Source organism: Mauremys mutica, chromosome 17 (assembly GCF_020497125.1).
Source record: "Mauremys mutica isolate MM-2020 ecotype Southern chromosome 17, ASM2049712v1, whole genome shotgun sequence".
Lineage (NCBI taxonomy): Eukaryota > Metazoa > Chordata > Testudines > Geoemydidae > Mauremys > Mauremys mutica.
The window spans coordinates 18661439-18676451 of NC_059088.1; the positions used below are offsets into that span (position 1 = coordinate 18661439).

At 53.0% G+C, this 15013-nt stretch overlaps 1 protein-coding gene across 1 annotated transcript; it reads left to right on the forward strand.

Moving 5' to 3' along the window:
* Positions 1–1130: 1130 nt before the first annotated feature.
* ACKR1 (atypical chemokine receptor 1 (Duffy blood group)) lies at positions 1131–14218 on the forward strand. Its single transcript, XM_044990689.1, has 2 exons — positions 1131–1333; positions 10719–14218. Exons 1-2 carry the CDS (start codon positions 1307–1309, stop codon positions 11700–11702), a joined length of 1011 nt encoding a protein of 336 aa, XP_044846624.1. The 5' UTR covers positions 1131–1306; the 3' UTR covers positions 11703–14218.
* Positions 14219–15013: the final 795 nt, after the last annotated feature.

Consider the following 15013-nt stretch of genomic DNA (forward strand, 5'->3'; position numbering starts at 1 on the left):
CTGAGCTCTCCAGGGTGTAGCTGCAGAAAATCAGTGCTAGGATCCCGAGCGTAGGGGCTGCTGAATAGCTTGGGTGCTCCAGCTAAATCTAGAAATCAGCTATAGACAGCCACTGCCCAGCCAGGTTACTGACGAGCTGACCAGCAAAGGGACAAAGAGGGGGCCTATGCCTTTAGGTCTCCTGTTCGATGATAAGGATGATGAAGGCCTTCAAATTTGTCTTTTTTTGCTGTTTTTGACATGAGAAATGCAAATCTCATCTGCCCAGGCACATGAGAGATAGCAGCAGAGTGGGGAAGGGAAATGTAGTCAGACTGTCTGACACACTTTGGGTTGAGTTTGCTTTTGTAGATGCCTGTGTAACTCAAATGACTAATACACACTTGGGAAAAGAAGGTCTGAGTTAAAAATACAAACCATGCCTCCCCCTTTGAGTAACGGGGAGGAAAAGCTCCTGATATAGAATCATAGAATCATAGAATTCAAGATCAGAAGGGACCATTATGATCATCTAGTCTGACCTCCTGCAAGATGCAGGCCACATAAGCCGATCCACCCACTCCTTAAGCAAGCGACCCCTCCCCCATGCTTCGGAGGAAGGCGAAAAACCTCCAGGGCCACTGCCAATCTACCATGGAGGAAAATTCCTTCTTGACCCCAAATATGGTGGTCAGCTGAACCCTGCTGTAAGCCCTGCTGTGAGTCCTCCAGCCAAACCAGGGGAGCCCAGGATCACCAGTCCTGACATTTCTAAGGTAAGAAGCAAATGAACAGGCCAGAGAGGTGAGGCGGGTGATGGTGGAATGGGAGGGCTGAGGGACTGGGAGGAACAGGGAAGGGCAGGTGCCCACTCCATGCTGGCCAGTGAACTGGACCCCGAAGGATGCCATGTGGGGTTGGCTGTAATCTGGCTGTAGGCTGGTCCTACGTGTAGTCTGAGATATGGAGTCAGTCGGGTCAAGTCTCTGGCATGCATTTATCTCAGGGCCTTGAACATGTATATGAGGCATCCAGACAGGAAGCCTAGAGAAGAGATGCATTCCTTGGCATTGGGAACCCTGCCAGGATATCCAGTATATTGGTCCCCTCCGGGAGTGTTTCCTGCCCAGAGGACTCCAGGCACTTACTGGCAGTGCGGCCTCCACCTGTTTCCTTCATTCCGGGGGTTTCATGGGAGCAGAAAGTTTGTTTTTAATATCCCAGCTCTTATCTTGTAGCGGCAGCCTGTCCCCTCCCCTTGGACAGACAGACAAAGGCAGAGAGAGCTTTCCTGTTCCAACCACAATTCGCACAGCACGCGGACACCATGGGGAACAACTGCATCATCACTGCGGTGAGTCCAGGGGCTCCTTTGCCCACCTACACTGTCCTCCTAGAATAGATTCGCTCCTGTAGTGAAGGTGAGGGGCTGAGAGCAAAGGCGGAGTGTGGAGTGGTGCAGGTGTAACCCACACACCATCTGGGTGTGGCGTTCTGTCCCATCCAGTGGCACCAAGACCACTTACAGAGAGAGTTAAATGAGTCTGCTCTGCAGCCTTAGCTAACAGACAGTTGGCTTTTAGCTCATGTGGTAGAAGCTCAGGCCCTAAGCTCCAGAGTTCCCTGGTTTGATCCCGGCTGCTGACACAGGCACATGCTGGGCTAACACTCCTGGCTCCTGAGCACAGCTTGTCGGGGCTTTCTGACAAAACTGGTTTTCATTGGAAGATAGTGAGTCCTGGAAACAGAGACTTTCCTCAGGAATGTCTTGGCGTCTGTGAAGCTGCCCAGGAAGGTTTCTCAGCTCAGAATGGAATTTCTGGTCAAAGCCAGACAGGATCTTGCCCCAGTTGCTCACAGCCCAGTGCTTTGGGCACTCCCCTGGCCCACATCCGAACCTGGGCTATAGGAGCCTCTCTCCAGCCTGGCTGGCTGCGCTGTCCTGCTTAGTAGGAGTAATTAAGTCAGGACTGACCCTGGGGTTAGGGTACTGAGGGGAGCCCCAGATTCAAGGCCCTGCACCAAGCCAGGCAGCACAGGGACATGATCCCAGGTCCTCCGCAGAGCAGCTGAACCTCTGGACTATTGGATATTTGAAGGCTGCTCTCGCTTGCTCTCTGATTTTTCCAAGAAAATGTTGGCAGGGCTTGGTGTCCAGCTTGGTGTGGAATGGGGAAAAAATTAGATCTTGACTTCCACAGGATGGGAAAGCATTTCCCCCGCAGCTCTCCTCCTGCCTCCCTCTCCACCTGCCAGTGCCAGGGGAGAGATTCCCTGTACCTATGATTTGTGCCAGGCGCTTTTCACTCACTCAGCTCCCTGCTCCAGTGGGACAAAGACCCAAACCAAGGAACACGCCAGCTCTCCCTTCAGGAAGGAGAAGGTACTGCAGGATTCCTTCCTTTAGGGAAAGTAACTCTAGGATCTCCTATTCAAGAGTCATTCTTTCCTCCAATAGAGTGAGGAGACTCTGAGTTTGGGGAGAATGCAGGTGAGACCAACAGGAGTGACAGCTCTCCAAGCATGGGACACTGGAGAGGGATGCTTCCCTGGGCTCCCCATGCTCCTCAATCCCAATCCCCAGCCATCCCAGACCTGGGCCACTCCTAAGCTGTCAGGAGTGGATTCTGTGGGGATGAACACCAGCAATGGTGGTTTGGGAGTTTATCCAGAGGCATCACCTTGTGCTTCCCCCCCTCTTCCCATCCAGCACAGGAGCTCAGTGGGTTGCAGTATCATTTTTATTTGTGAACTGAGCCCAGACAGCCAGCTGGTACATCACAGATCCCCCAACCCCTGCCTGATCCCCTGGTCACTGAGTGCTCGCCCTGTGGGGCAGACTGACTCTTGTCTGCAGAACTAGAGCTGGGAGCTGCTGTCATTGGCTTGAGACTGGCTTTTGCAACCAGCTGTGCCCAGCATGGTACCTGTGAAGCATCCAGCACCAAGCCTGCCTGGCAGCTTGGCTGCAGCCTCGTCCTGGGGCCCTGAGCCAGGCACTGACTGTGATTTGCGACCTTCATCCCAGGAAAATAGCTTTGTTAAAATGATGATCAGTGCGTTAGTTCTGAAAACACTGCTTCCTGCTGCTGCTGCTCCTACACCCTGGGGGACAGGCAGAGGGGCCCGCTGGGCACAGGACTGGCTGCTTACCATGAAAGGGCATGTTCCTAGGCCCACACTCACCCCATCTCCAGGGCTGGCTTTGGTTCTGCCCCCCTCGCCTGGACGCCAGCGGGGCCCCAGTGTCACAGGCTGGACAGCTCTGCCCTCTGGGGCCAAGGACACAGCAAACAAGCCCCAGAGAACCAGCTTCCTCTTCCCCAGGGTCCCTCCTTCCCCACTTGCTGCAGCTCCAGCCCTTCCCTGGTTCTCACTGGCATTTCCTCCACCCCGTTATTATTCGCCCGTCTCTTGGCTGGCTCTGCCTCTCTTTCCTCTCTGGCCCCACATTATCCCTGAGTCTCCGCTGAGCCTCCCGCATCTGTTCCTGACCCGGGGAGCAGGGTCTGGGGCATGTCCTGCTCCCATGCTCCAGCCGGGGAGTGGGGTCAAGGCCTTGCCTCGCTCCACGTAGCTCCCAGGAAGCAGGTGGCATGACCCCCCTCCGGCTCCTATGTAGTAAGCCAAGGGCACAACCCTGTGTGCTGCCCCATCTGCAGATGCTGCCCCCACAGCTCCCTTTGGCTGGGGTTCCTGGCTAATGAGAGCTGCAGGGGCGGCGTCTGCGGATGGGGCAGCGCGCAGAGCCGCCTGGCCACGCCTCGCAGCTGGAGGGGAGACATGCTTCCAGGAGCTGCTTGCGGTAAGCACCACCCGGAGCCTGCACCCTTGAGCCCTCCCACCTGTGCCCCAATCCCCTGCCACAGCCCTGATCCCTCTCCCACCCTCCGAACCCCTCAATCCCAGCCCAGAGCCCCCCTGGGACCCCAAGGGCCCCAGCCCTACCCCCAGCCAGAGCCCTCACCCCCCTCCCATGCCCCATCCCTGATCCCCCTCCTGGCCTCCAAACCCATTGGTCCCAGCCCAGAGCACCCTCCTGCACCCCAAACCCCTCATCTCCAGCCTCACCCCAGAGCCTGCATCACCAGCCAGGCTCCTCACACCCCTCCCCCATACCCTAACCCCCTGTCCCAGTCCTGATCCCCCTCCCACACTCCAAACCCCTCAGTCCCAGCCTGGAACCCCCTCCTGCACCCCAAACCCTGAGAAACAGGAAACCATGGGGAAGACTGAGGCCTGGCTCCCACACACTAGCCCTCGGTCAGGCCACCAGACTGGGCCCGTGATCCCTCAACAACCGGGTGCAGCGCCAGCGCAGAGGGGCTGTTTTCAGGAATGCCCCATTCCAGTCTGGACTTGTCTGAAGGGCTTTTGGTGGTGAGATCCCTGCCCTGGGCTCTCTAACACCCTATATCCAGAGACACTCCAAACAGCCAAAGTCAGACCCAGTTCTGGGTGAGCCCCAGCTGCCCTGCTCTCCGCAGTGCCAGGCATTGCTGGCCACCCCGTGGTTCACTGCTGAGCTGTTCTGTTCCTATCTCAAATGGCCTCAGCAATCCCATCTGATGGGTGACGCCCAGATGGGGCCACCTCTGAGGGGAATCTTCCTCTAGGATTTCCCCCACTGGCTGTTGGGCTGAGCCCAGCATCCTGCCAAGGAGGGTTCACTGTGTGCTGGGAAATGAGGCCATTTGTTCCCACTGTGGATGATGAGAGGGGCCCTGCCAGGCCATTGTTCTTGTCTTGTGTCACAGGTCATAAATCACAGGCCAATTAGGTAGAGGCAAGGGGAACTCCTGATTGCATGGCTGCCTTCCTGCCTGCAGCCAGTTCTGCCACAGCAGCTGGCCCTGTTAGGGCGGAGGGATCTGGGGAACTGGGTGGAAGAGGTGACTCCACACTAAGCATTAACATTGTGAGGTGCCCAGAGAGCACAACATTGGCAATTTGTGCTGTAAGGAAATGGAGTCTCCTGGCAGCACTCTATGACTGTCCACACAGCCTGCGCCAGTGGAGTGAAAGCCAGTTTGCTCCTAGATCCAAATTGCAACAGCGTCATCTACAGGTTTCACACTCTACAGTTAAAAAATCTTTCTAAAAACAAAGAAAATTATCACACAAAAACTCTGTGACAATGGAGTTAAAGTTCTAGACAAACATCTGTTAAGTGAAAATGGCACTCCTCATGCTCTTATTAGTTTGGATATTAGGAAAAACTTTTTCCCTAGGAGGGTGGTGAAGCACTAGAATGGGTTACCTAGGGAGGTGGTGGAATCTCCTTCCTTAGAGATTTTTAAGGGCCGGCTTGACAAAGCCCTGGCTGGGATGGTTTAGTTGGTGTTGGTCCTGCTTTGAGCAGGGGGTTGGACTAGATACCTCCTGAGGTCCCTTCCAACCCTGATATTCTATGATTCTACTATTACAGTAACACAAACTGGTGTTGAATTAGGGTTAAAAAACAGACTTTGCTGCCCCACTCAGTTGGTGATTTGATGGGCTCTAAGGTGATGTAGAGACCGGTGTCAATGACTGTCCATCACTGACTCAAGGAGGATCCAGACCATGTCACAAAACATCAGCTCAGTGAGACGGTCCCAGCTGCTACCTGCCAGAGCTCAGCTTGCAATGGGATGTTAGAAAGAGGCCATTTCTAGACCTCATTTCCTATGTGTAATGAAAGGGATTTATAGCTGTTACCTCCAGTCGAGTGTAGCCAAGAGACACCTTTTCCTCACCCAGCACCAGACGCCAGGTGATCACTGCTTGTTTCATGGTGTTGGTCTGCCCCTCCGTCCCTCACACCAGCTTCCCCTCTCCTGGACTGTGCCAGCAGGTAAGCCCCAGGCCAAGCCCTCTCCACCTGCCCCACATAATGACTGTCACACTCAGATAACAAACTTGCTTAAGACACAGCGATGGTTGTAAATAAACTCCATTAATTCTAAGCAGCCTGGCTGCGAGACAGTGGCTATAATAATAAACGTTGGCAAGGCAGCTTTGTCTCAGTCACAGCTACAATTCTGCCCAGGCCCAGCCTGGCCTCAGCCCACAAAGCAGCAGCCTTCTTCTGAACCCACCAGCCCTTCCAATGTGGGCCACCCCCCCCCACCCCCGCCCCACACACACAGCCCAGGGCCTGTCCTCCAGCTCAGCCTCTCATTAGGAGCACAAATGTCTTGCCTTAGACCAGAGATTCAACCCTCTCACCCCGCCCCTCAGCCCATCCCAGCTACCCAGCATGGCCCACTGGCTACAACATCTCTCACTCCTGACAACGTCCAGCCCAGAAGCCCCACCCTCTGCTCTGACCACAGAGACCTCTCCCACTCCGCCACTCTCATTAGACGGCTTGGAGACCTCCACACTACCCCTTCCCTAGTCCAGATACAGGCCCTTGGCTGTCTCCCCCCAGCCCATTCCACACTTCTCCAGAGGGTGATGTTCAGAGGTGAGGTGCAAGGGGCTGTGACTTACACTCCCTGGCCCTCAGCTCCTCACTGTGGCACTGAACGGGTGTAAATGCGGGCAGAACTAGGGTTACCAGATAGCAAGTATGAAGAATCAGGACGGGGGCGGGGAGGAGTAACAGGGTCCTATATAAGACAAAGCCCCTATATCCAGACATCTGGTCACCCTACACAGAAAACAGCTCCTCGCATTGACTCAGGCACCATCCAACCTTCTTACCGAGGAGAAAAGGGGACTCAGCTGGGGTAGGTCACAGTGCAAGCTGGTTGGATTGAGAGGGCCATGGTCAGAGGTGATGTGGAAACAGAGGGGCATGGGAGTGGCAGGCTAGGAGTTGGGTGACGTGCTGAAGGGGCTGAGAGAAAGGGTAAGTTACATCAGACTGGATTCATCTTTGAACTTGTCCCCGTGCCTACATGTGGTCTAGATGGGACACTGCTTATTCGCACAGCTGGGTGCTGCCAAAAACCCCAGTCCAAAAGCATGACACTGCGGTGATTAATCAAACAGGAGGTACTAGGATGTGTGACTGCACCTTTCAAGCCAGGACTGCCCACGTCCACACAAACACAATTACTTTGTGTGAATATTGCAGGAGAAAATTGAATGCAAAGGCAACTATAAACAGCCAATAAACCTGGCTTCTAGTGATTGAATGCAAAGGCGACTATAAACAGGCAATAAATCTGGCTCCGAGCTAGTGATTGAATGCAAAGGCGACTACAAACAGCCAATAAATCTGGCTCCCAGCGGTTTATGCCTTGCTGTCTCTGCAGACAGGTGTTTTTGAATGTGGGGTCCATATATGCAGCCAGGGGGAAAGTGTCTGTGGAAAAGGGGATAGGAAAAGGGTCAGCCTGGCCTGAAACTGAAGACCTGGGAGCATCCCAGTGGACTGGCACAAAAGCCAGTGAGAAGGACACATTGAGAGAACAGGGATTTGTGACCTTCTGGAGGCCAAAAGGAACCAGAGACAGAAGCTGTGTGAGAGTGAGACAAATATGAGGACTTCCTCCTGGCGCGGCAGTCTGTGAGAAACCTAGAGGGATGGAGCTGCAGGGCCAGGTGGGACATTTCAGGGGGGCCCATGGGGGCTCCTTCAGGCAGGCCCCCAAGCGCTGCGGCTTCGTACAGAGAAACATCTCGCTATGAAACAACCCTGTGTTTGTGTCTGAGCGGGACAGCCAGGTAGATGGGGCATAACTGAGGAGTCGAACTCCACCCCACGGCAGCTGGAATCAGACTCTCACGGGGTTGCCAATTCCACATAGCAGGAAGTCACCAGACAAACCCTGAAAAGTTGCTAGATGTAGCTGTTTAAGCACTTAAAAGGAGTAAAAAATGTCACTAAACAAAATGGCCAGAGAATTCAACAGAGAATATATATATACATATATATATGCGCCCTGGTGAGTATAGTCACAAAATCATTCACAAGCAGGTCAACAGTGTTAACAAAATCCATTCCGTGCTCTTCTTACTACATTCTGCTGCACACCAAGTCAATGTCATTGTCTCAATTGAGCATGTCCTCAGAAGGAATCGCATCCAGTGCTTCTTGGGCTGAGATCACTGTAATGTGCAGGGTGAGGAAAAGAAGTTCATGGAGGCTAATTAAATACTTTGCTAAAGCCAGGCGCACTTTGGAGAGAGCAGCACATTAGCCAGGGCTTGTTTTTACTCAAATGTTCTTTCTCGATGCTCCGTAGTAGGTAGCACACCCTGTCATGCAGGGAAAGCCGGCTAATGAAGCGGGCTGGGCGGGGGAGGCAGGTTAGCTGGCAAACAGAGGTGCATGGATGGAAGGTGGGGTGGGGTGAGACAGGGCCGTGTGCCCCAATGGGATGGGGGGCACCGTGCCTCCAGGGATGACGCCTTACTACAGGATCTGAACGTCACTGTAATTGGCAGTGAAAGTCACTAGATTTGTCACTGGTCACTTGGACACTTATTTTCTTGCTAGGGAAACCGAAGAAGTGAGCTGCAGCTCACGAAAGCTCATGCTAAAATAAATTTGTTAGTCTTTAAGGTGCCACAAATACTCCTGTTCTTTTTGCAAAAAGTCGCTAAATCTAGTGACAAAGTTGCCAAGTTGGCAACACTCAGATGTGGCAAATGGATGTGAGGAGGCTCTCTCTGAGCCATCAGTGCAGAACTTGGTCAGAGAGCAAGACATAGGAGCGCAGCCTTTAAAACTCCTTGTCCAAACACAATGGCACAAACCAGAGGGTTCCACAGGCTGAATTGCGCAACACTTGCTGCTTACACATATGACCAGAGTGCTCGCTAGCAGCCGGAAGTGTTGCACAGTCTAGGCCCGTGTCTGTGCAACCAACGACCTGCTCAATGGAGCTGAGATCTCCGGGATGGAGCAGCGATCTCCGGGATGGAGCACCTTGTAAAGTAGAGTTTGTTGGGAATATTCTGGTGCAATGATTTTCTGACAGAAATATGCAGTTTCCACAAAAATTGAAATTCTCCACAGGAAAATTTTGATTGTTTTGAAAAATTTCCATTTTCTGTCGAATAAACTGAAATGCGATAGTTCATTGCAGGTCATTCCGAGCCAAATTGGAATGTTTCATTGATTTAAATGGACCATTAAACTATTTCCCTCTGTTGTTGTTGCCTTATGGGTATGGCTCTACCAAATTCACGGCCATGAAAAACGTGCCACAGACCATGAAATCTGGTCTCTCCTGTGAAATCTGGTCTTTTGTGTGATTTCATGGGGGACACCAGCATTTCTCAAATTGGGGGTCCTGACCTAAAAGGGCATTGCAGGCAGGTCATAAGGTTATTTGGGGGGGGGGGCTTGTGGTATTGCAACCCTTACTTCTGCACTGCATTCAGAGCTGGGCAGCCAGAGAGTGACAGCTGTTGGCCGGGAACCCAGCTCTGAAGGCAGCATCCTGGCAGCAGCAGTGCAGAAGTACAAGTGGCAATACCATATCAGACCACCCTTACTTCTGCACTGCTGCCTTCAGTGTACCAGAGAGTGGTGGCTGCTGGCTGAGGGCCCAGCACTGCAGGCAGCAGTGTAGAAGTAAGGGTGGCTATACCATACCAGGCCAGGCCAGGCCATCCTTTCTTTTGCGCTGCAGCTGGCGGCAGCGCTGCCTTCAGAGCTGGGCTCTAGGCCAGTAGCTGCTGTTCTCCAGCTGCCCAGCTCTGAAGGCAGCGCTGCCGCCAGCAGCAGCGCAGAAGTAAGGGTATCAGTACTGAACCCCCCCCTACAATAACCTTGCAATTTCCACCCCCACCCACACAACTCATTTTTGGGTCAGGACCCCAAAAATTACAACACTGTGAAATTTCAGATTTAAATAGCTGAAATCATGAAATTTACAATTTTTAAAATCCTATGGCCATGAAATTGACCAAAATTAATGGTGAATTTGGTAGGGCCCTACTTATGGGAGCTGTAGTCCTGGCTCCATTCTCTTCTATGAGCCAGGCTCCCTGGAGGACTACATTTCCCATAAGGCAATCTGACTGCATGGTGCATCATGGGAATCACATGATTCAGGTGCATTAGGGGAAATGTAGTTAGGTCAAGGGAGAACGGAAGTATCAGGCTGCTGAACTCAACTCCCATAATGCAATGTGTTACTATGGGAGAACACAGTTTAATGTTGCAATGAAGTGTTTTGATTTCAGGAATATTAAATTGTTTCATTTTGACTGTATATGTTGAAAGAAAACATTGCCATATTTTGGAACTGAAATTTTTCAGAAAGTCTGTTCCATGGAAAATGTCATTGTTTTTGCCTCCTTTGAGGTTGTGGGGAATGTGGGGATGGTGTAAAGTGAGCCTGGAGGTGGAGGGGCCTGGTACTGCATCAGTAAGCTCACCTGAGCAGAACCATCACCCCAGCAAAGGCAGCACCCAACTCAGCAGCATTACCCAGCCCAATGCCTACAGCCACATGGCCTGATAAACTCTGAGATGGGGCGGGGCGGGGGGGGGGGGAGTAATCCCTACTCAACTCCCACACTGGCCTCATGTGGTGTCCCAAGAATGACACCTCCCTCCAGCACCCAGCATGTAAACTCTGGTACCTACAGGGCTCCCTGAGGTCCAGAGAACCCCATCCTCCAGTACCCAATAGGTGAATTCCTGGGCTTTGCATTGGGACCTGATGGCCAAGGAATGCACCCCCAGTACCCAGTGTGTGAACCCCTGGGGTACACAGAGCAGCCCAGTGGTCAAGGAACACCTGCCAGATGCGGCACAGGCTGAACTACCTGATGTTTCTCTTTTCCAGTCCAGCCACCTGGAACTAAACATGAGCGATTACAGCTTTGAGAACATGATGGTGAATTACTCCTCCGAATATAACATTGATGAGATCTTGGCCTCTGCACCCTGCCGGAGTGGCTACTGTTCATTCTTTCGCAACCATGCCTTCAACTTCCTGGTTGTGGTCTGTGCCCTGGGCCTGTTGAGTAACCTGGCTCTGGTGGTGGCCTTGACCCGCTGCCGGAGTCTTTGGGGCTGGCCCCCTGGCAGAGCCTCCTTGTTCCAGCTGATGCTTGGCACCACCATCTTCACGGCCATGCTGCCATTTTTTGCTGCAGGCATCAGGCAAGGTTGGGTCATTGGTAACGGGCTCTGCAAGATGGCGTACATGCTGTGGCATGGAAGCCTCTTCGCTGAAGGGTTGCTGGTAGCTGCTGGTGCATGCAGTGCCATGTGGGGCAAATGGGTTCCCAGCCGGCACCACTGGTGCATGGCCGTGGCTCTCTGGGTGGCAGCTGTCCTCCTGGCAGTGCCAGCTGCCTTGCTGAGTGGGACGGAGGGGCACCCGCAGAAGCTGTGTATGATGAGGGACATGACCGGGTGGTACCTGGCCCACGTCACATCCTGCCTGGTTGTTTTCATTCTGCTCCCTGCTGCACTGGGCGTAGCCAAGGCAATGCTGACATGGCGCAGGAGTGGCTGGCAGCTGCGGGTTGGGGTGACATGTCTGTTCTTCCTTCTCTGGGTGCCGTACGGGACAGCCCTGCTCCTAGACTTACTGGTGCGGAGGCTGCTGCCCTACGCCAGCTGCCATTTCTATGAGCTTCTTGACTTCTTCCTGGGGCTGTCAGAGGGCCTCGGTGTGCTGCACTGCTGCCTCGGGCCCTTGCTGCTTCTCGGAGCAGGGCTGTATCACCGAAGGACCCATGCTGACCCAGGCCCTCTCCGAGGGCCAGCACAGCATGTGCCAGGGCTAATATTGCCAACCCCAAATGTTCAAAAAGCATGAGTCAGGCTGACCAAAAATCATGAGATTGGCTTTAAAATTCTGTGAGTCTCTAAAATAATCTTGGGGTCCTTTTTATTTGCCTTCTGCTTTTTGAGCCTTTAGTGTACATGGGGGAAACATTGTAATGCTTTCACTACAGCCAGGAGGGCTAGAAACTGACTTTTTCTTTAAGAATAAAGGCTGAAGTCATCACATCTCCACTTGGCTCCAGGAGCTGGGGCTTTCAGGAAAACAATAACTATCATGAGACTCATGACAAACTCATAAGAGTTGGCAACACAGGGGGCAGGGCTGCCCAGGTACCCTCCAGCTGGTGTTCTGCATGTCCATGTAGGTGCCCATGCTGCAGTGCCTGAGCTCGACTTGCCATTCCTGGCACTTTGTGTCATCATTTTCACCCAGGCAGAGCAGCTTAATCCTACTTTCCACTGGTGGAAATGACAACCCAAGGTGCTGGGGGGTCAGGGAGAAGTCAGACCCCCGTCTCTCTGCCCGGGGCTGTGGAAGCAGCATTCACAGCCATGGGGCTGAGTTGGCCGAGCTCCCTTGCTCACCTGAGCTTCCTGCCACCAACGAAAGCAGGAGAAGGTGGGTGAAGTATTATCTTTAATTGGACCAACTTCTGCTGGTGAGAGAGACAAGCTCTTGAGCTGCATGGAGCTCTGAGAACCTGTCCCAGACCTGGGCTCTGTGCAGCTCGAAAGCTTGGCTCTCACCGATAGACATTGGTCCAATCAAAGATGTTACCTGACCCACCTCGTCTCTGTCATATCCTGAGACCAATGTGGCTGCAGCAACCTGCAGCCAATGGACAGGGCCTCTTCACTGCAGAGTTAACTCAAGTTATAACAGGAGCGCTGCCCCTCACTCCCCTCCCATCCACACACAAACCCCTCACTCGAGTGCATTGCTTTTAACTGGAGCTGGCTGGGCCATCGGGGGTACAGGCGACAGCTCGGGCGAGCACAACTCCTCAGCAGCTAACACAACCACTCTAGTGTGGAAGCAGACTAGTTCCACTCGAGTGCTGCTAGTCCTCCAGTGCCTTCCTACAATTCCCCCGTGGCCCCAGCAAGGACAGACAAGTTCTCCCCTAGTTCACTGGGAAAGAATCCATAGAGCGGCTCAGCTCACGCAGGGCTAAGCACTAGGGGACATGCCCCCAGGAACCGTAGTGCCTCACATGAGCCAGGGCAGCGCCAGTGTGGACACAGCAGCTGGAGGGTTACTGCACAGCGGGGCTGCTCTCACGTGGGCTGGGCTGACTCGAGAGGAGTCACCGGAGCATAGGGAGCTTGAGTTAACTGTTCCCAGAAGACAGACCCTGAATCTCAACCTGGCCAAAACAGAACACTTAACCTGTCCCCCAAGCCCTCCCAGCACCCTGCTCTCTCGGTCCCCTGCCATCACCAACACGCCCGTAACCTGGGCATTGACTTTGACTTATCCCTCTCTCTAGACATCCATGCTGTGTCTGGATCATATCCCTCCTTCCAGCCCGGCCTGTCTAAGACCCAGCCTGTCCTTTGGCCACACAGCTGTGTCTCTGGCCCAGGCCCTCATCATCTCTCACCTTCATGACCACATCCTCCTCCTTCTCTCTGGCCTTGTCAAACCCATCTTCCTCCTTAAACCCTTTCGAAAAGCTACTGCCAGATCATTGCCTGGCTCATTGGGCTCAGCGGGTCACCCCCCTGTGCCTCCCTATGCTGGTCCCCGCTCCTCCACAGCACTGAACACAAACAACATGTCAGCCCTTCCCAGCTATGGCCTGCCTGACTAACTCATCTTTTAGATGGCACTGAGCCATCGCCAGTCCCCTCTTCCCCCCGGAAATGATGCAGCCGTCAGCACCCATCAGTTAGCTCATCCCAGAAGCACCTTCTCACTCCCTCCCCCACCTGCCCTTATGCCACGGACAAGCAAAACCACCATGTTCTCGGCCTTAAACCTCTCCAAGCCCCAGCTCGGCCTGCTGCCTGTGAAGGGCTGGGTGGTGGCTGGGTGGCTGCTGGGCTGTGACTGCTGCACAGTCCCTGTTCCCTGTGCTCCCGGGTCTGTCTGAGTAACCTCTGTGACACTCTGTACCTTGGGGGAACACCCAGCACCCCCATGTTCATCCTTATAATATGATTGTGTGGTAGCCAATGCAAAGCTTGTCATGTCAGGTATCTTTGGAAGGCTCATGATGTACTGAATAATTAATGTTATAGTAATGTTATAGGCTGTAATTTCATGTATATAGTTATGAGGCTGAAAATGTATCCTCCTGGCTTAAAGCAAGCCCAGGCAAAAACTCTCTAAGAGCAGAGGGGCAGTTCACACCTCATCAGGGCATGTATGGGACAAACCCAGCCCAGCCTCACAGGAATAAAGGACGCTGGCCAAGGTAGCAACAAAAGAATCTGATGGACTCTTGAGTGAGTCACCCCCTGACTTTGGTCAGTTTGGGACTGCGATGAGGTGATGCTCACCTGGCTCTGAAGGGGGGCGGCAAAGCCAAGAGGGAAGAAAGGACATGATAAAAGGGAGAGACGTTTGCCAGGCTCTCTTCCACCTCCGACTACAGACACCACACCAAGCGACTGAAGCACTGATCAAAGTGGACAGCCTGGCTGAAGGGCAACCAGCCAGCCTGTGATGAGAAGCATCTGAGTTTGTAAGGGCACTGAAAGTGTTAAGATCAGCTTAGAACGCGTTTTGCTTTTATTTCGTTTGACCAGATCCGACTTGTTATGTTTTGACTTATAATCACTTAAAATCTATCTGTGTAGTTAATAAATCTGTTTGCTTATCCTACCTAAAGCAGTGTGTTTTGTTTGAAGAGTGTCAGATACTCCCCTTGGGATAACAAGACTGGTACATATAAATTTCTATGTTAAATTCACGAACTCATATAAGCTTGCAGCATCCAGAGGGCATAACTGGACACTGCAAGGCAGAGGTTCCTTGGGACCAGAGATATTGGCTAGTGTTATTCAGTTGCACAATCCAAGGAGCAGATGACATGCCAAAGGCTGTGCATGAACAGCCCAGAGCAGGGTGAGGCTGGCTCCCAGAGTCAAGGATTGGAGTGGCCTAGAAGATCACTGGTCCAGACAACACCAGAGGGGAACGTCACAACCTCCCTTGCCTCTCATCACATATATCCAGTGTAAGCTCTTTGGGGCAGCCCATGGTGTGCACGGTGCCTAGCAGAACGGGGGCCCCATTCCTAACCACGCCTCTAGGTGCTCCTGCCATTCAAACAATAAACAATAATCTACGCCTGGTTCTGGCAGGGAAGTGTTGTCTAGTAGTTCCAGACAGGG